General features: G+C 37.7%; 1 protein-coding gene across 2 annotated transcripts in view; it reads right to left on the reverse strand.

The window, feature by feature from the left end:
- Positions 1-1,863: 1,863 nt before the first annotated feature.
- The window catches only part of UBLCP1 (ubiquitin like domain containing CTD phosphatase 1), a 34,368-nt gene continuing 16,511 nt past the window's right edge, over positions 1,864-19,720 (reverse strand). The window contains exons 10-11 of one of the 2 annotated variants that reach the window (XM_030328375.1): positions 18,840-18,967; positions 1,864-2,783 (exon numbers count right to left, since the gene is read on the reverse strand). In XM_030328375.1, the coding sequence (XP_030184235.1) occupies positions 2,756-2,783; positions 18,840-18,967 (156 nt within the window). In that variant the 3' untranslated portion in view covers positions 1,864-2,755. Of the gene's footprint in view, positions 2,784-15,459; positions 16,567-18,839; positions 18,968-19,720 lie in introns of those variants that run through there. The other variant, XM_030328367.1, reaches the window with a different exon arrangement.

Consider the following 19,720-nt stretch of genomic DNA (forward strand, 5'->3'; position numbering starts at 1 on the left):
TCACAGTAGTGGTCCAGGTGAGAGATTATAACAGATTGGACAGGAAAAATGCTAGTAGGGATGAAGATTGGAGGATTACTTTGAAAGAAATGAAGGAGAGAATTGACTGGACCTATTCATTGGACATGAGTGGTAAGAGAAAAGAATCAAGAATAAAGCCCATTCATTTATTCATTCATTCAATACACCTTTGTTAGAACCTTCCACAGTACGTGGTCCAAGGACTGAGGGAGTCACAGGATGTTGCCTAAAAAACAGGCAAAAAGAGACATAGCCCTACTTACATAGAACTTCGAGATTTCTGATTTGATCACCTTATTCACTGAGAGAGAAGCAGGGTTGAGTGTGGAAGGAACAAAGATGAGGGACTAAAGACGATGAGCTCCCCTTATATCAGTGGACATATACATGGGACAACCAATGGTAATATCCAATAAGCCTTGGATATATGGGTTCAGAGCCCATGTGTGAAATTTGAGCTAGAGATAGAGAGCTGGGGATCACTGTTATATGCAAGAAAATTCCCTTCGGTCATTCAGAAGACAATGCCTTTGAGGAGAGGGGTTAAGAATTGGGAAATGGGAATATGCCTTCAAAAGCTTTCACTTCCACCTTTTTGCCTTGGGAACAACCCTGAATAAAATCTGGGACTGTCTTCTTCAAGTCATGCTGGCTGAGCTAGTACGAGGAAGCCCAGTGGTGTTCAATAGAGGTTAATTGAGTAAGGAATGACTCAAGAAGGCAAACAAATGAACCCCAGTGGGCAATTCTCTCTGGTTATTTGCCATCAAATGGAAGACACGTTTACTCTCCCCTTTTCCTAAGTATTTCCACTGCCCTAGGATGCAGTCCCCCATGATTTGAATGGCTGAGTTTAATTCCAGTATTCACTTAAATTATTTGCTCACTTCCAAAATGGAATCTCTCCTTGGATGACTAATGCAACTTTCTTGAGAGGACTAAGATGTTGGATGTTCAGGGTTTCCAAATAAGCATTTGATTTAATCATGCTGGGGTGATTGTAGAAAAACGGGTGGTTTTTCTACATGTGTACTTTACTATTTTTCATCTCTGGAATTTATATATGAGGTATAGAAAGAAACTAATCAAAGGCAACCATTTTGCATCCCATAAGAAACCTTTGGGATTAAAAACCAGGAGCAGTAAGAAGTATGGGCAGTCAAAGGGTGCCTGAGGGCGCAGTCGGCTCAGGTCATGATCTCACAGTTTGTGAGTGCAAGCCTCACATCAGGCTCTGTGCTGATGGCGCAGAGCCTGCTTGGGATCCTGCCTCTCCCTCCTCTGCCCCTCCCTAGCTTGTGCTCTCTCTCTCTCTCAAAATAAATAAATAAAAACGTAAAAAAAAAAAAAAAGAAGTATGTGTAGTCATTAGGAATATGCCCACGTCACACTGGAGAGGTTTTCACCTACTCAGCCATGTACTAGCTGTAGTTCCTTACCACTATACGCATCAGTTCTCCAGGCTACCAATTGGAAGCAATGATAGCAGTTCCTGCAAAGGGCAGAGTGAAGATGAAATGAAATAATGCATGTGAAGAGCTCAAAATAGAGCCTGGAAAATTGTGTATTCTCAATACATGTTAACTAGTGTATTTGTTTGCTAGGGCCAATTAACAATGTACCACAAACCAGGCGGCTTAAACAACAGATTTTTATTGTCTCACAGTTCTAGAGACTGGAAGTCCAAGATCAAGCTGTCAGCATGCAAGCTGTGAGGTTGAATCTATGCCTCTCTCCTGGCTCCTTGTGGTATGCTGGCTACCTTTGGTGATCCTTGGCTTCTGCTGCACTACCCCAATCTCTGCCTTAATCTTCCCCTAGCATTCTCCCTGGGCGCCAGCCTGGGTCCCAACCTCCCCTTTTTGTAAAGACACTGGATTAAGAGGCCACCCTCCTTCAGTATGACCCCATCTCAATTACATCTACAATGACCCTATTTCTAAGTAAGGTGATACTCTGAGGGTGTTAGAACTTCAACGTGTGAACTGGGGGAGGGACACAGTCCAACCTATACCAGTAGGTTAATATACAGTATTGTATAATAATATATACAGTGTATATACAATATTATGTAATAATAATAATAATAATAATATACAGTATTATTACTACTATCATCACTCCTATGCTCAGTTCAGCGTAGTTTACCAAGTAAATACATCTATCTTTGTTTTTAAGTTTTTATTTTGAATTCATTTCAGACATAGAAAAAATTGCAAACATAGTAAAAGAGCTCTCTTATAACTATTACTGAGCTTCCCCTAATATGAATATCATCCATAATCTTAGTAGTATCTAAATCAGAAAATTAATGTTGATACAATACCATTAGCTAATGCACAGACCTCATTTTTGCCAATTGTCCCACCAATGTCCTTTTTTGGCCCAGGATCCAATCCAGGATGAACATTGCATTAAATTTCATGTCCCTGTAATCACCTCAAATCGAAGATAGTTTCTTGGGTCTTTCTTAGTCATTTGTTATCTTGACATTTTTGAAAAGCAGTGATCAGTTATTTTGTAAAATGTCCCTCAATTTGGATTTGCTTAATGTTTCCTCATGATTAAACTTGGGTTCTGCATGTTTGTCAAGAACCCCACGCAAGTGACATCTTCCTGTTCTCAGTGGGTCCCATCAGAAGGTGCATGGAGTCAAAGTATCTCAGGGCTGGTGATGTCAACCTTGATCACTTGGCTTAGGTGATGTCTACCAGGTTTTCGCACAGGATATCTTCTATTTTTTTCCTTTAGAATTAATGTATCTGGTGGAGAGATACTCAGAGTATGTTAATATCCCCGTCATACTTTTACCCACTAACTTTAGCATACACTGATGATACTTGCCACAACAATAGCTTTGCCTGATGGCGATTTTCTATTTTCATCATTCTTTCTACATCTATTAATTCGGATTCTACTATAATGAAAGCTTTCCCTTCTTATATTCTTTTTAATAAAACATCCCTAAATCTGAGGTTATCAGAGGTCATTGTATTGACTCTCCCAGGATCCTTCTTGGATCTGATTCTTGGGTATACACAGTTCTGAGGTATTTACTTATATGCCTACATAAATGAAAAAAAATCTTCCTTATTTTGCATTTAAACTTCATGGTTTTAGTTCCCATTAATAGAATCTTTGAGGGAAGCATGCACTAAATGCTTTGCAGGATAAAGAGGATGTTTAAATTATTCAAGAGAAGTGCTTTTATACAATTTGGATGTACCCATTTACACATAAAAATTAATGCTAATTAGATATAATTTCCATTTATTCATTAAAACAATCCCAAAGCATTCCAGAAATCCTTAGTTAGCCTAACGTTATTTTAGGCACTTGAAAACAAAATTGCTTTTCTTAAAAAAGAAAAATCCTGACTTTGTCTTTTATGAAAACACTATTGCAGTAACAGTAGGGCCTTCTTGCTCCTCTTTTCCAGCTACCCTCCTCATTTCCTTCTCCTAATCCATCAGGCACTTGTTCCACAACCACTTCCAGAGACCCTACTGTGCGCCAGCCTCTTGTCTAAGTGAACAAAACTGACCTGAACCCCTGCCCTGTCAAGCTTCCAGATTCATGGAGGGAGATAAACCACAAACAAAGTAACAAATCCCCAAAGTGGTGGCTGCCTCAAAGAAACATGAAGCAGCGTAAGAGAAGAGAGAATAAGGGGCAAGGGAACCTTTAATTTAATTTAGGTAGAATGAACGGGATGACCCCTCAGATGAGGTAGATGAGTTCAAATGTGACAGAGAACTGAAAGATGTGAGAGAGAATCCCCGAAGCTGGGGTAGAGGGAGTGGGGGCGGGGGCGCTGGGCAGAGAACATTCCAGGAAAAGGAGTAGCAAGTGCCAAGTTCTTTATTCACAGAAATATATATATATATATTTGTGTGTTCTTCCCTGAACTGGTCTACTTTTGCTATATGCACACAGCCTTGCTTTTACTAAGGCTTAAGCTTGCTTTTTAGTGTCTTCCAAATTCCTCACCCCCATTTAATTTAACATGTAGTTTCAAGTATCTTTCATCATCTGGAAGACTATTGTATATATTATAAATAGATAGATAGATAGGTAGATAGATAGATAGATAGATAGATGATAGATAGATAGATAATAAGGATACATATACAGAGAGTGTCCAACTCCTTTTTTTTTTTTTTGGTGATTGACAGCTGACAGATTTAAGCCTCACCCCTCCCTCTTACCTCCTGACCCATACCCACATTAGGGCAAGCTGATAAGAAAGCCTGGGTGCTCCCTACAGCATCAGAACCAATTTTTTTGTGAAGATTCACAACACACACACACACACACACACACACGCTACATGTGGCTACTGAGCACTCGAAATATGGTGAGATGTATAATATATGTAAAATACACACTGGGTTTCAAAGATAGTATGAAGGAATGTAAAATACTCCATTAATAACTTTTATGAGCCACCTTTTATGTGGCTCAGTCGGTTTAGCATCCAACTCTTGAGATCCCAGGGTCATGGGATCAAGCCCTGCATCGGGCTCCATATTGAGCATGGAGCCTGCCTGGGATATTCTCTCTCTCTCTCTCTCTCTCTCTCTCTCTCTCTCCCTCTCTTTCCCTCTGTCTCTCTCTCCCCCTTGTGCTCTCTCTCTCAAAACATTTTTTTAAAAATAGCTTTAAATACATATATATATATAATTTTTATGTTGATTATATGTTGAAATGATCTTTTGTGTACATCAAGTTAAAATACTCTTAAAATTCATTTCACCTGTTTCTTTTAACTTGTGTTAGGGTGGGTACTAGAAATTTCTAAATTACATATATAGTTCATATTTGTGGTTCACTTTCTCTTCCTGTTGGAAAGCACTAATATACCAAGGTATTAACAATGGGTATATCTTAGGGTTTTAAAAAAATATCCTTCTTTCAGCTTCTCTGTATATTTTGAAAATGTATTTAAAAGTAAAAAGGTACTTTCATGCAATTCTTGTCAGTGGAGGTAGGGGGACTGTTTAACAGCCTAGGCGTGGAGAGATTGCCCTGCTCAAAAATTCCAGAAAGTGAAAATATTTTCTAATCAGTCATAATTCTAAAACTGAAGTCCATCCCCTGTCTGTAGGTGCTCTGTGAGGGATAGGCAGCTTCCTGTAAGCTTTGGAGGAAATGACATTCTAATGGTGATTATAGAGTTTGCAAATGCATTGATGCGCCCAGGCCTACAAGCCCTAGGTCCTTAGATGTAGGACCTGCTAAATGTGATGTGCTGTTGTCATAGGAAACAAGGCGTGGCTGGCCCCACTTTTTTGTATGTGCATGCCTGGAGTGGCCATTTGTAGCTGATCCAAACTCTGGTCTGTACAAACCTTCAGTATTCAGATCCTTCTTCACCGACCAGGAGGACCAAGCTTAGGATGGCTATCCAGGTACAGACCAACCTGATTTCCTGGGTAATGTTTTGGAACAAACTGCGCATACTTAGTCATGCAAAAATGCTATTGTTTTCAAGAGGCCAGAATTCAGAACATACTCGGCTGGTCCAGTGACTGAGTTTTTTATTGTCGCTGACTCCCAACCCAGCCCTTTGTACTTAGGTGGCCAGCTCTTTCTACCAGAAGAATGGATAGTAAGAGAAGAAGGAGCAGAGGAAAAAAAAAAAAAAAACAAATGGATTTAACTGAATGATCACATAAAAACTGTAAATTTCATGTCACTTTTCAGAAAAATTCACCATCTCTTTTCAATGATTTGTGATTTTGTTATTTGTCTCTTCTTTACACAAACACATTTAGAAAATTAAATCTGAGTAATTTCAATTCTGTAAATTTTAAAACTTCACTGGGTAAGAGAACTATTGAGTACTGAATCTCAAAAGACAAGTATGTATATACAAATAAGCAATTTGTGCTTTACATTTGGCCCTAGAGTCAAAAAAGGGAAGAATTTAACTTTGAAATAATGACAAAGTTATTTGAATATATACAAACAAACTTTCACTTTTGGATTCACTTTTTAACTCTATAGACTGAAGCCATCATTAGCTACTAGAATTTGAATGCCAAGTTTTTTTTAATAGTTATAATGAGTATAATTCACATATTATGCAATTGACCATTTAAAGCATATAATTCAATGGCTTTTATTATATTCACAAAGCTGTGCATTCATCATCACAATCTATTTTAGAATATTTTCAATATTCCAAAAGGAAACCCAGCACTCCTCAGCCATCAGGCTTCAATCCCAGCATCCCTCTCCTCCCCGAAAGCCCTAGGCAAGCACTGTCTACTTTCTGCCTCTGTGGGTCTGCCTATTTTTTACATTTTATATACCTAGAATTACACAATATGCAGCCCTTTGTGACCTCCTTCTTAGCACAATGCTTCCAAGGCTTAAACAGGTGACAGCTAGTATCAGTATTTCATTCTTTTTATTGCTGAACCATATTCCATTGCATCCATATGCCACATTTTATTTATCCATTCATTAGTTGAGGGACATGTGGGTTGTTTCTGCTTATTGGCTATTATGAATACTGCTATGAATATTCATGTACCTAAGACTAATTTTAGGCTTAAGTAATCCTTGCTTTATGACATGGATGCATCCAAGGAAAGTGAGTATAGAGCAAACTTCCGCAAAGCAAACTTTGCTTACCAGAGATTGCCAGTCATAAATCATGTTTTCCCAGGAAGACATCTAACAGCCTGATTTAGAAACATCAAGAAAGCCCCTCCTAAAGTTGTTTGGTCTTTTAACAGATTCGAACACATCGATATTTATTGCATAACTTCCAGATGCAACATGCTGTTTGTGGTGGATTAATAGTTTTGAGCTATTAAACAATGTTTTTCTGTGTATTTCTTTGCACCCCCTGTCCTGCTCCTCAGTCAGTCATTCACTGCCTCAGGGAATGGATAACTCAGAGAAGAGAAGAGAACAAAGTAATTGGCTTTTGGCTTTTGAATCTCAAAACCCAGGCAATAAATTTGGGAACATAGGTGATGAGTCAGATCAAAGCTTCCTGTCCCACTGCACCCCAACCAGATTAAGTTTTTTGAGAATTGAAGAAAAAGGAGTGTATGAGGAAAAATGAGCCCAAGAGGAGAATATGAAAGAACTCCATGAAGGTTTATGAGATCGTAGAGCATGGTGAAGGTGGGGCCCACAAGAGGTGCCAAGATCTCAGAGAAGAAATGGCTTCATGGTTTGTGCCTTGGTAGAGAACCTAGACGGCTTCATAGAGACTTCCTTTGGCTCATCTTCACCTTCTGAGAAGATGGAACGGTGACCTGATGCTGCAGAGAGTGGTCCTGAGGTAGCACAGGGTTTTAGCACTATACTGAGTGTCTCAAGCATGAGGGAACCACAGTTACTCTGTATGTTCAACACAAGTACAGACACAAAAAGTTGCCTCCTTTAGACCTGACTTGGAACAAGGGATGATGTAACAGAGACCTATATGGACCAGTGACGAAGGTCCAGCACAGATTTTGGAGACCTTAGGAGATATCAGCATGGCTAAATCACAACCAAAGACCAGACACCTTCTCCATCTCAATCCTGTGTCCCCAATGTCTTGGCATAACGTTAACACCATAGCACTTAGACTCAACACTGGGGAAAGGAGAGGGAACTTCAAATTGACCAAAATTAAGTTTTTACTACTCAGAAGAATAGGAACTCTTACAAGAAATTTAAGAAAAGTATATTTCTGAGTTAGTCATCTAAGATTTGTACACGTGGGTTTTTTGCTTTTTGGGTTTTTTTGTTTTGTTTTGTTTTTGAGAGTGCTTCAGTGAAACCAGGAATGTAGCTCCCATGCTGTCAAAGTTCTTATTCCCTGGATCATATGATTTTACCTCTTTTCTAGAAGTGGTCTATCTGTTGTTCTCCTTAGTCCCCAGAACTTTGCTACCTTTCTGTCCTTGGATCTGACCTTGCCTCGCCTCACCCTCCTCCTTATTATATTAGTTCTTCCTATAATATACATCCTATATTTGGAGTTATTTAATGCCTATAATGTTTAATGGACTGTAAGCTCCATGAAGGAAGGGACCATATCTATCTTACCCACCCAGAACTTAATATAATTTTGATCCATAATAGGTTTTCAATAAATGATTGAATAACTTTTTCCTATAGCAACACACAAATGCACAGAATACATGTAGAAGTATGTTCATTGCAGCTTTGCTGGCAATAATACTAAATGATTCAAACTAAGTGACCATCAATAGGGAAAGAGTTAAGTGAATTAGAGTAATTAGAGCACCTCTGTAATATGGAATAATGTGCCTAAGCAAAACTACCAGAGAAAGAAAAGAAATCTTACAATTTATTTCAAAGTCAAGTTAGATATTATTCCTTAATTATGTCCTGCCTTAGATAATCAATGCCTTTGCATTCCTCTCCATCTCACAAAGAGAACTGGTTTGATGCTTCCTTTTGAAAGACTCAAGTCCAAACTTGACATCCTCTGCATGATTTAGGAAGTTGAACATATTTATTAGGATATCCATTGGTTGTCACCAATGATTATGACCATCATCATCTCCGAAAATTTACTCAATCCTTACTATGTGCCAGGCACCATGCAAACACTCGATAAGTATTATTCATATTGAATCTAATCAACTTGTGAAGTAGGTATTTTTATACCAACTTTACAGATTAGGCTCAGGGATTGTGGCAGAGAAACCATAAAATAACCCTCAATGATGCTACCTCCTGGTGTGCACACCTTTGTGTAATCTCCTCCCCTAAGTCTGGGAGGAATTTGTCACTTGATTCTAACAGAATACAGCAAATGTGATAGGATGTCACTCCCATGATTACTTCATACTATATAAGACTAGCAGACTGGAGTCAGAGACTCCCCTTGAGACTTGGATGAGATAAGTAGCCATATTGGAGAAGTTCATGTGGGAAGGAATTATGGGAAGCCTCTAGAACCTGAGGGCAGTGACAGCCACTAAAAAGAAGGGGGACTTCAGTCATACAATCTGCCATACAGCCTCAAGGAAATGAACTCTGCAGACAACCTGAATGAGCAGATTCTTCCCCAGGTAAGTTTCCACATGAAAGCCAGCCTGGTCCCTACCTTCATGCAGCCTTGTGAGACCCTGAACAGAGGATCCGATTAAGCTGTGCTCATACTTCTCACCATGGACATCATTGAGATAATAAATGCATGCTATTTTAAATCATTAGGCTTGTGGTAATTTGTGATGCAGCAATAGAAAACAAATGCAGGGAGGTTACGTTTCTAATCCTAAATCCCCCAGAAGTTGTGGGACTGGCTGTCCGACCCAGGCCTGTTGTCTCACAAATGCAGGTTTATGGGGGCCATACCCTGCTTTGGCTCCCCCAAGTGGTGCTTTCACGATTGTGTGAACTCCCAGCCTGACTCCAAAACATGACTTAGCTGAGTTTCTCTAATCACTCAAAACAAAGGATCATCCCTGACCTGGATCACCTAGGGGATCGAACTATCTTTTCACATATGCTGAAGCTGCCTGATGCAGCAACAATAATATGGGTCCGTGTTGGGCCCTAGTCAAGAAATGTCATAGATCAGTGGCTCTGGAAGGACTTCCTCAACATGTGGGCTCTGATACACATTCACCGCACCTCATAGTGGGGCTTGATGTATAGACGCTTAGTTAGTTACTCAGTGAGCTGGATGGCAGCAGGCAAATTGTAGCACTTCGCTTTCAATGATTTGCTGTTCAGTAGCATCAGTATAACACCTATCAGTGTCCTATTAATCAGAATGGACAATCATCTAGTCTTGAGCTCCCAGAATTCCCTGAGAATATCAATGTATGAGAAATAATTATGGCATTAGATATGGTGCTGTGCACTTCTATTATTGTCTAGTGAAGGCATTTGTAAACCACATCAATTTACTACTACACTAAAGGCAAAATGTTATCTAAGAGATGGATGAAACTATCTCTTATATATTATGGAGACCTAAAACCATAGTAGTTCACTCATCCAATATCATCATATCAGCAACCAGAACTTACAAATTTCTTCTTTACTAGAAGCTCTCATGAAAATATTTTCTTTATTTGCTATATCCTCCTATTAAGGTGGATGGAGAAAATCAATACAGGGATTGATTCTTTTGCAGGGAAGCTAAATGAAAAGGGAAATAAATACATGTATTCTATTTTGTCCTGAGTCTTGTTACAGTTGGAAGCATTTCAAGAAGCAAATGTTAAAAATAATGACATTGAGTAAGTGCATATTTTATGGCTTGTTTATTTACACATTTATTAGTTTAACTCTTATTTGCCATGTATCTACCAAGTTCAGAAGCTTACTGTGTACCTGGAAAGAATACAAAAGTAATAGAAATCTGATCTCTGTTTCTAGAGGCTTTCAAATACATGGATCTAAAAATAACCACTCAGGCTAATTCAAGCACAAAGAGCCACTGAGACACGTCTAGCCATTCTTATAGACATATTTTATCAGTACACATGGACACAGAGAAAAGCCTGGAAGTAAGTACATCACAATGTCAACCATGGTTACCCCTCGATGGTGAGATTATACGTAATTTTTAAAAAGTATTTGTACTTCTTAAGTAAATAAAAATAGTCTTTAAAAATGAAAAGAAAAGGTCTTTCAAACCATTAGGTCTACATTAACTAAACAGATCCACCAAATCCACCAAAACAAGGATGCACATTCATTCTTCTTTTAGCAAAAAGCTATTTAGGGGTAAATAAAGAATATTCACGGTGCCATATTTTGTTAAATTTTGTCTTCTTAGAACTGAGTGATATCGACAATAGTGTTTAAGCATTCCTTCATTACTTTCCTCTCAGTAGAAGTTCAGGTTTAATTTATTATTTTGTTTTTGCTTTGACTAAAATTTCAAAAATTTTATAGCAGCACATGCTATGAAAGACCTGATTGTAACACAACACCTTTGAATAGTTTGCATGAGATAAGCCCCAGGAATGCTGGAGGAAGGGGTTCTTGGGATTGAGAGTTGAGAAAACATCTGGCAGCAGAATTCAGCCACAGATTAAGGGCACACATTGTAGCCCCGTTGGATGTTGGGGAGGAAGTGGTTATGTTGAGCACAAATGTAAAACACTCCATAAATGACTTTCTCTACTGCCCATGTATGAAATAGCTAGAAGGATGTTCTACACTCCCTACAACACCCCCCAGAGAAAAGGAGAGGGGTCTTTGATCTTTCTCCCTGACTGCTCCCCTCCACACTGTCACAGGCCATGCATGCTCATGCTGGACACTTCACCACGTGTCCAGCCTCTGGACAGCAATGCCAGCTGGAATCCCAGACGGCTTTTTCACTGTGGGTGTAGGCGGAGTGAGAAGGGTTCTTTATATGTTGACTTTCATATGTTGAGTTCTCTATTGTTCGAATTAAATACCTTAGCAATGGGTGAACCCCAGAGGGCTGAGTTTGCCACACTCAGTCCCACAGCTGCTTCTCCAGAGCAGGGATCACATCTGCCTTACTCCCCACTGGAGACCTGGTACCTCAAATAGTACCTAGCACATCACAGGGGCTTGATAGGTAATTCAAGCATTTATTTATTTATGTTTTTAGTTTTTATTTATTTATTTTGAGAGAGAGAGTGAGCAGGGGAGGGGCAGAGAGAGAGGGAGAGAGAGAATCCCAAGCAGGGTCTGTGCTATCACAGCAGAGCCCGATGTGGGACTTGAATCACAAATCGTTCATGACCTGAGGGGAAACCAAGAGTTGGACGCTTAACCAAATGAGCCACCCAGGTGCCCCTCAATAGGCAGTTCAGAAGTGATGTAGTGAAGGAGTGAAGGAGTGCAAACTTTCCCTTGGTCACTTTCGAAACCTCCCATCTGGAATAATAACAGTAACCTCCTAACTGATCTCCTCCTTTCTACTTTCGCCCCCTCTATAATCCATTCTCCACACCAGAGCCAGAATGATCTTTTTAAAAACAAATAAGATTCTAAAATTCGATCATGGTGATGGCTGAACAATTCTGTAAATATACTAAAACCATTGAAATGCACACTTCAAATGGGTGAATTTTAGAGTGTGTAAATTTTATCTCAATAAGGCTATGAAAAAATTGTCATTCCCCTACTCAAAATCCTCCACTGGCTCCCCCATTTCACTTAGAATTCACCAGATTACTTACTGTGACTTGCAAAATCCTATCCCATGGACTCTGCCTACTCTCCATCCTCATTTCCCACCAGCTACCACTTCCCTGCCACTAATCCCTGAGCCTGCCTATCTTGTTCCTGCCTTAAGGTCTTGCACATGCTTCTAGCTCTGCCCACACTGCTCTTCTCCATAATATTCTGAGTGATGCCTCTTATTCAGGTCTTCCCACTCTGGCCCATGCTATTGCCAACCACCACCGTTCAATTCCACTTTTCATCATACTAGGTTTTCATCGCACTTCTTACTCTTTGAAAATTATCATATTGTTTTTTTTTTCTTTATTGTTTCCTTTACTCAAACATAAATTCTGTGAGGGGAGAGACTCTTCTTGTGTTTACCTCTGAAGAACAATGCCTGAGACACATAGTAGGTACTAACAAATGTACATTAGATGTTGACTGACTGTTTCCCGCATAGACAGTTTATTCTGCCAAGCCTGCCAGGGAAAAATTAGTATCTACCTTAGTATATCTTTATAACTGCAATAAAGAAAAAATTCTCATTGCTTTGGAGTAATTTTTAATTTTTTTACATGCATAGCAAAACTAGCTAGCTTCTGTCTGGGAACAGCATTTCCAAAGTTAAAAGATTAAAATAATGTTAATATTCCACTATATAAAGATATGTTATAATGCTGCTAAAGTTTTAAACATATGTACTTTGGGGGGTTAGGAGTGGAGTCGGCAGGTCTTTCAGTCTGGACGATTACTAAAAGCAGCTGAGTACTTACAAAACCACCTAGACCGTAAGAAGTACGTCCTCATTCTACTTTCCTTGACTGTTTAGAACTCTCAGAAAACCAAGGTGATATTTGTAAAACATATGCGCAATTACAGAAAGTTTTCCTTTTAATTCTACACTGTAATTATAATTTCAAGAATGATACAGCTCAATCAGAGCCACACCCTCTGAACCACTTTTAGTAACATCTAACATTTACATAGCTTTAGTTGCTTCAAAGAACTTCCACATGAATTGTCTCATGTGACCTTTGCAACGGACTATGGGAAAGAGAAGTGTTATTATTAGTACTTTTTTGAGGAGGAAACCCAAGTTCAAAGAGTTAAGACTTGAGCAAGGTCTCACTGTTAGTAAGAAGGGATTCTTAGCCAAGTGTTATTCTGACAAATCTCTTGCCTTTTTTCCCTAAGGCCTCATTTGGGAAACCATAACTGTTCCTACATATTAAGCAACAAAAAGTGATAGCGATCAAAAATGCTGCAAGGAATTAATAGCTTGTAATAGGATTAAGAGAGATTTGTATTCAATGGTTTACTTCATTTTAATAATCTGTGTGTTCCTGAAAAGTCACCAGTTTGGCCTCTAGTATCACAAAGTGCACACATACACAATCTAACTTGTTTGTTGTAGCCCTATTGACTAATGGAAATATCACTAATGCTTAAGCAATCTGGCTTTTATATTTTTAATGATTATTGCCACTGTTTATACATGGTTTTATAAACCATAGGTTGAACTTTTAAAGCTTTTCATGAGGAAATCAGGTTTTAACAAATAATGCTTTATATCAGGAAGTAACTTTTTAGCAGCATTTAAGAAGTGCTTGCTTACTTTCAGAGTTTTTAAAAAATCTTTAGTATCAAGAGATTTGTAAGATTTTATATTCTACATGGAACCTCATTGACATTAGGTAATTGATGGCCTTTTTTAAACCCACAGGATGTCTGATATTTCTGTTCTAGTTCTTATCATGCATTAATTTCTCATAAGTCTTTGATAAATCTGTCAAGCTAATCTTCAAGGATTTTTCCTTAAGCTGTAACTACTTAGCATTCCCATCAAAACTGACACAGCTTCTCCAAAGCAATTCCAAAAACTAGTATATCCTTACATAAATATCTAAGTGTTTAATCCCTAGAGACACCTCTTGAGCTGCTATTCTAGTTAGTAAGAATAAATTTTGACGTATAAATACCTTAGGAGAAACTGTAACAATTCTTTCTTGAAAGTTCTGTTGATTACTTGGAATGAGAAAAACCCTCAACCAGTTTATTCACTATTCACGTTTTATTATTATTCTTGGCAACCAACTGTCATTTAGAAATCAAACTATACTCTAAGTAATTTGCATTTTCTTTTTTTTCCCATATCATTCTTTCCCAGTCCCTCTCCCTGCACAGCTCCACCTCCTCCACAAAACTGACAATTATTTTACTTTCTGTGAATAAAGCACATCTCAGTTGCCCACCGTAATGACCCATTTATCTATTCTTTGCCATTAAAAGTAACTCCTATAGGTATCATTAGTCCAATAAGTCATCTTCATGCAGGACCTGAGGGGCTACTGGATCTCAAAGTGCTCTCTTTGAATCAAAGGTTTAATGATGTTCTGCAGTTTTTAGATTAAATATATTTTATCAAGAATCAATTGCTTCAAAGTTTGGAACAGCTCTATCATAAAACTAACTTGCTATTTCATCAGCATATGTTTCTGAATTAAGTCATCTCCTGGTTCTGTTGTGTGAGCCACATATGTGGAGATCGAGAGATAAATCTGTTCAAGAAGACATGAGATGCAGAAGACAAAGTAAAAGTCTAATATTCTATGAATGTATTAATCACACAAACATGTGATCTCAGTAAGCTGACAGGAACAATGTTCTCCCAGAATTGCTAAATTTAGCATACTGGCTAATAAACTTTGGTTTGGGCACCACCTAACGGCAGAAAATGTTTCGTAAAAATCCTACTTTGGTTTCTGAGGCTTGCTCATTTTTGTATTTTATATTGATTCAGAAAATGTCTCTTCTTTATTGAACTAAACAGTTTTAAGTGTTCAGTTTTCTTAAAAAGATTAAGCCCTTTCCATGCCTATTTTGGAACAATGAACCACCTCTTACAAGGGGAAAATGCCCCAGTGAAATGAATATTCCAAAAACTGCTACTCCATCCTTATTTAAATTTAGCCTCACAATTTAGAAAGATGTTTTTAATTGAATCATTTTAATTATTTAAGAGTTCTCTAACACTTCCACACTATGTATCTTTATAATAACCTGTCACAAAGAAAACAGCTTATCTTCCTGAAAACATGGTACTTTGTAGAATCAAGTGATTTAACATATCTCATTAGCTGCTAAAACCAATTCTGAATGCATGAAAAGTGATATACACACTTTTAAACCATACATGTTTAGTGTTTTTCAAGAGGCCGTTGCCTGAACCTAATGTTTGTTTCGTTTTGTGATTCCACAAAGAGGCAAAATATTGGGGGTAGTACAGACCAAAACCAATGTTTTAAGAAAAAGTATTTATTATTTACACCACTGAAATAGTCCCGTAAGAACAATATACACCATGTTTATTTGAAAGGACCGGATTCCTTTCAAATACAAGATCTGTATAAAGCAATACTGTCAACACAAACAGTGGTCACATTACATATCTGCGGGCTTAGGCATTGCAAATAATTTTTTTTTTAATCTTATGGCTAAATATTTTCACTGAAACACAGTGTTTGCATTTGACAATATACAGCTGGAACAGAACAAAAACTTTTTGTTCATGCTTCTTAGGGCTGAACCAGTGATATGTCCCACTTAAAAATGTATTGCCTTTAATTGCTTTTATGACAATGGTTTTAGGCAGAAGTGCTTCTACTTAGCCACCAAAAAGACACTTTTGTTCCTTAGTTTTATTCTTCAGTCTTATGTTTTCTATTTCTCATACTATGAGACATACTTGTATCACAGCTGATGTTTTCCAGTTTTACTCAAAGAACACAGACATACATATAGACCAAACTGAGACAGATCAAAGTGTAGAGATGTAAATAGTGCACAGTAAGAAGAGAAATTGTGTCTACAACAAAGGAATAAAAAAAAAACTCTCAGTGATTTTAAGCATACCAAACTAGGTTCCTTACGCAAAAACTTTTTTTTTTTTTTTTTTTGGTTTTAAAGGGAAAAGCAGTAGCTTCAACATGGGTTTGGCCTCAGATTTAGTTAGACAACAGCACAATGAGACAAAACGCAAAACATAACTTGTTTCCAAAGCCACAAAATGACACTGTTGAGTATATATTTTTGTCCACTTTTTTGTGTGTGTGGGGAAAAAAACTCAGTACTCAATGCTGGAGAAAATATTTTTCAAGAGTAACAGTATATTCATATAGGGGGAAAAGGATTTTTTAAGCGTATTGCTATGATCTTCAAAAAATATAAAATTAAATTTACAAAAAAACTGGAAGACCAAGTATAAGCAGTCTGATATTCGCTGCAGTGTCCAGCACTATCATAATGATTTCTAGCAGAAAAGCAAGAAGTTCGTGATCTCAAGTATCCTCGGTAACTGCTCATGTAACTGGTAACTACTGTCCTTGCTTCTTTGACAGATACCTGCAAGAAATAAAATAAAGATGTCTACCCTGTATCACAATAAATTCACAATAACAATCTAACTCCTCCCAAAGGAAGCAGTTAATTTTAATAACAAAAATTTTCCAGATGAGTAATAATTGTTAATAATCACTAATACCTGTTGACTGTTTATGTGCCATCCACTGGTTTTGTTGTTGTTGTAGAGAGAGAGAAAGAGAGAGAGAAAGAATGAGCAGGGAAGAGACAGAGGGGGAGGGAGAGAGAATCCCAAACAGGCTCCAGCTGTCAGCTCACAGCCTGATTCGGAGCTTGAGACCATGAACCACCTGAGGCAAATCAAGAGGTGGACACTTAACCCACTGAGCCACGCAGGTGCCCCCCCCCTCCCCCTGGCAATGTTTTAAGTACAGGTATTAATTCGTTTAGTCCTCACAACAGCTCAATGAAGAGCTGTTATTTATTTTGAAAGAGAGACAGAGACAGAGGGAGCACAAGCAGGGGAGGGGCAGAGAGAGAGAGAGAGAGAGAGAAAGAATCCCAAGCAAGCTCTGCATTGTCAGCAGGGAGCCCAAAGCAAGGCTTGAACCCACGAACAAGGAGATCATGACCTGAGCCAAAACCAAGAGCTAAACACTTAACTGACTGAGCCACCCAGGCAGGCCAAAAGAGCTTTCTTTTAGAATGTATTCCTATTTTACAGACATGAAAAGGGTAAGCAATTTGCCTAAGTTCAACGAACTAGAAAGTGGCAGAGCTTATATTCAAAACAAGGCTCTGAGACTGCACTCTCTCCCTTTGTACTGTAAGACTTCCTAATGTGAAAGTGATATATTAACTAACACTGCAATTTTCATAAAGAATTTCACACTCATTTAAAGACTTTATTTTTCTTGAGTAAAGGCTGTGGGCCACAGATACTAAAAGACTCTGATCAAGAGTGTAAAGATGTGAAGATGTTAATTTACTAAGTAAACAATTTTTCCTTCACATTATTTTATAGGAATCTACCATTAAATTCAAAGTTTTATCTCTATTTCTTACATGTATAAATTACTATACTTAGTAGTATTGGGTGGGAAAGAGTTCTTAAAATCAGAAGACCTGGACAAGTCTTTTTGTTTTGTTTTGTTTTGAATATTTATTTTTGAGAGGGAGAGAAAGAGGGAGGGAAGGAGGGGCAGAGAGAGGCAGGGACAGAGGATCCAAAGCAAGCTCTGTGCTGACAGCAGCAAGCCCAATGCAAGGCTCAGACTCAAGAACCATGAGATCATGACCTAAGCTGAAGTTGGACGCTTAACCAACTGAGTCAAGATGCCCCAAGAAGACCTGGACAAGTTTTTATGGTGCAAAACGTGCTCAATTTGTAGCATTTATTATCTCCATTCCTTAGTTACACCATCTGTAATTTGGAGATGAGAATAAAAATGCCTGCTTTATCTTCCTAATAGAATTATGAGAATCATCTAATAAGAAGCTATATGTCAGCACAGAGCCCAATGCAGGGCTTGAAGCACTTGAACCCACAAAAGAAAGAGCTTTCTTTTAGAGTTTATTCCTGTTTAGCCTATTTTAGCCTATTACATGAATGGTTTCTTTTGTTGCTGTATTAATGCAACCAGATCTTTTAAAGATCTAATTCCAAAAAATTACTTGCAGTACACATAATCCTGTCCACTTCTCCAGAAGTTATCCCTGGTTCATTATCTTGATGTTTATATGCAGTCTATATGTAGATTTGTGCTTATGTAGATATGTTTGTGCTTAGAAAAAAGGCTAGAAGATCATAAATCAAGATGGTAACTGTGGTTCTCTTTAGAAAAGAAAATCATTAAGTAATTGTTTCTCTACTGGATTAAAGTTTTCAAATTTTTCTGCTATACAGAGCAATTACTTGCAGAGTGATTTTTAACAGAAAAAAATTTTAGTGTGTTTTATTTTATCCTGACTTTATTTTACATATAAGAACAGGGACTACATTCTCGTATGATTTATAAAAGGACGACCTATCTAGCGTCACAGAATTAATTTCCAAGTAGCATCACAAATGTGTACCAATCTCAAATCCTCTCTCCTAGAAGTATTAAAGACCCTAAGAGATGTGGGTTTATGAACAAGTTAGAGGTTAAGATGAAAAGGAAAAATACTTTTGGGGGAGATGTCACTGGATTAGAAAACAGTTTTAGAATTCACGCATCTTAAATAAAATTCAGAATTATGTGTATACCAGGGTCACCAGATAATTTTTTCATTCATTAATGTAAATAGGAAATGAATAAGAAATTAGCACTTACCTTTCCCAATATTTGTGATTTAGGTCCAAAAAGTCATCTAATTTTGCTATTTCCTTGAGGTACTGAGTTAATTTTAAAAGTTCCTTGTCTTTATCTCGATTTAGGTGCGCTTTCATAAAAGGCCTTATCTGTTAGGAAGCAAACATCCAACACTTCACATTACAATAAGGAAACTGGCACAAATCTACCCTACCCTCTCATTAGGATTCAGTAATGAGATTAAAATATCACTAAGAGGACTTTTGCACTGTCTCAGTGTAATAAACTGACAGTCACGCTATAATGTTCCTAATGCAAGTTAAGAGTTCTTCCACCTCATTTACCTTACGTTACCTTTTCAGTCTGAACCTGGCCAACACCAGCTTTCTTACGGCACTTGAACTCTACGTGGCTTCTCTACTTTGTAAAACTGCCAGACTTTTTCCTCTTCTATCAATCCAGCTGCTTCTTACCAATTAATTCATGCCACCTAACTCATAAAATGTTAATCCAAATACAAGCTTGATCTAACAGGGGAGTGAAATAAATTTTAACAATGATGATTTCCATTTCCGTGTTTTTCTATAAAATTTTACATAGCTATTGTATATTTATATAACATATTTTCTCTCGTTTTACCGCAAGTATTTTTATCATTAAAGTCCCCGTAAAAGTATTTTTAGCTCTGCGAGAGTTTTCCCATAAAAAGAAGTCATATTTTCCAGATTTTTAAGGTTGATATATTTTATGATGAGAAGCATTCATTTCAAAAGCATGAAAGTCAGGATGGTAGATAGGGTAGAGAACTGTTAACTAGTAAGGGATATTTCTATCTTGACTTGGTGGTAATTACATGTGCTATCTTTGTATCTATTTGTTAAATTATAAATTTTATGCACTTT

Source organism: Lynx canadensis, chromosome A1, assembly GCF_007474595.2.
Source record: "Lynx canadensis isolate LIC74 chromosome A1, mLynCan4.pri.v2, whole genome shotgun sequence".
In the NCBI taxonomy this organism is placed as follows: domain Eukaryota; kingdom Metazoa; phylum Chordata; class Mammalia; order Carnivora; family Felidae; genus Lynx; species Lynx canadensis.